The sequence below is a fragment of the Ovis canadensis genome, chromosome 20 (assembly GCF_042477335.2).
Source record: "Ovis canadensis isolate MfBH-ARS-UI-01 breed Bighorn chromosome 20, ARS-UI_OviCan_v2, whole genome shotgun sequence".
NCBI classification, from domain to species: domain Eukaryota; kingdom Metazoa; phylum Chordata; class Mammalia; order Artiodactyla; family Bovidae; genus Ovis; species Ovis canadensis.
This window is the reverse complement of record NC_091264.1, coordinates 44,972,324-44,973,268: the sequence shown is the minus strand read 5'-3', so window position 1 is coordinate 44,973,268 and position 945 is coordinate 44,972,324. Positions and strand designations below refer to the sequence as shown.

Genomic DNA, 945 nt, shown 5'->3' with positions numbered 1-945 from the left:
ATGGAAAGAGCTAATGACAGCGCCTTCCATGGGTTCATTCTCCTGGGCTTCTCCAACCAGCCCCAGCTGGAAACGGCTCTCTTTGTGGTCATCCTGATCATCTACTTCTTGAGCTGCTTAGGCAATGGCGCCATTATACTTTTGTCAACGATGGATCCTCACCTCCACACCCCTATGTACTTCTTCCTCTCCAACCTCTCTTTTATGGATCTCTGTTTGACTACTTGCACTGTCCCTCAGACCCTGGCCAACTTTAAGGGGAAGGACAAGACCATCACCTATGGTAGCTGTGTGACCCAGCTCTTCATTGCCTTGGGACTTGGGGGAGTAGAGTGTGTCCTCCTGTCTGTCATGGCCTATGACCGGTATGTAGCTGTGTGCCATCCCCTCCACTACATGGTGATCGTGCATCCCCAGCTTTGCTTGCAGCTGGTTGTAACTGCTTGGCTTACAGGCTTTGGCAATTCTGTAGTCCAGACAGCACTGACCATGACTCTTCCCCTCTGTGGTAAAAACCAAGTGGACCATTTCTTCTGTGAAGTTCCAGTGATGCTGAAACTGGCCTGCACCAACACCTCTGTCAATGAGACTGAAGTCTTCACTGTCAGTACCTTCTTCTTGGTGGTGCCCCTGTCACTCATCTTGGTATCCTACGGTCACATTACCCGTGCAGTCCTGAAGATAAAGTCAGCCCAAGGGAGACAGAAGGCTTTTGGAACCTGTGGTTCTCACCTAATGGTAGTGATTATTTTCTTTGGGACGCTCATCTCCATGTACCTTCAGCCTCCTTCCAGCTATTCACAGGATGTGAACAAAAGCATTGCACTCTTCTATACTCTGGTGACTCCCCTGCTTAATCCCCTGATTTACACTTTGAGAAACAAGGAAGTCAAAGGGGCACTAAGGAGACAAACGAGGAGAATCCTAGACTTGAGACAGAGTTAA

General features: G+C 49.0%; 1 protein-coding gene across 1 annotated transcript; it reads left to right on the top strand.

The window, feature by feature from the left end:
* On the top strand, positions 1-945 carry LOC138425611 (putative olfactory receptor 2B8). The gene has a single exon (XM_069563734.1). It carries the CDS (start codon positions 1-3, stop codon positions 943-945), a length of 945 nt encoding a protein of 314 aa, XP_069419835.1.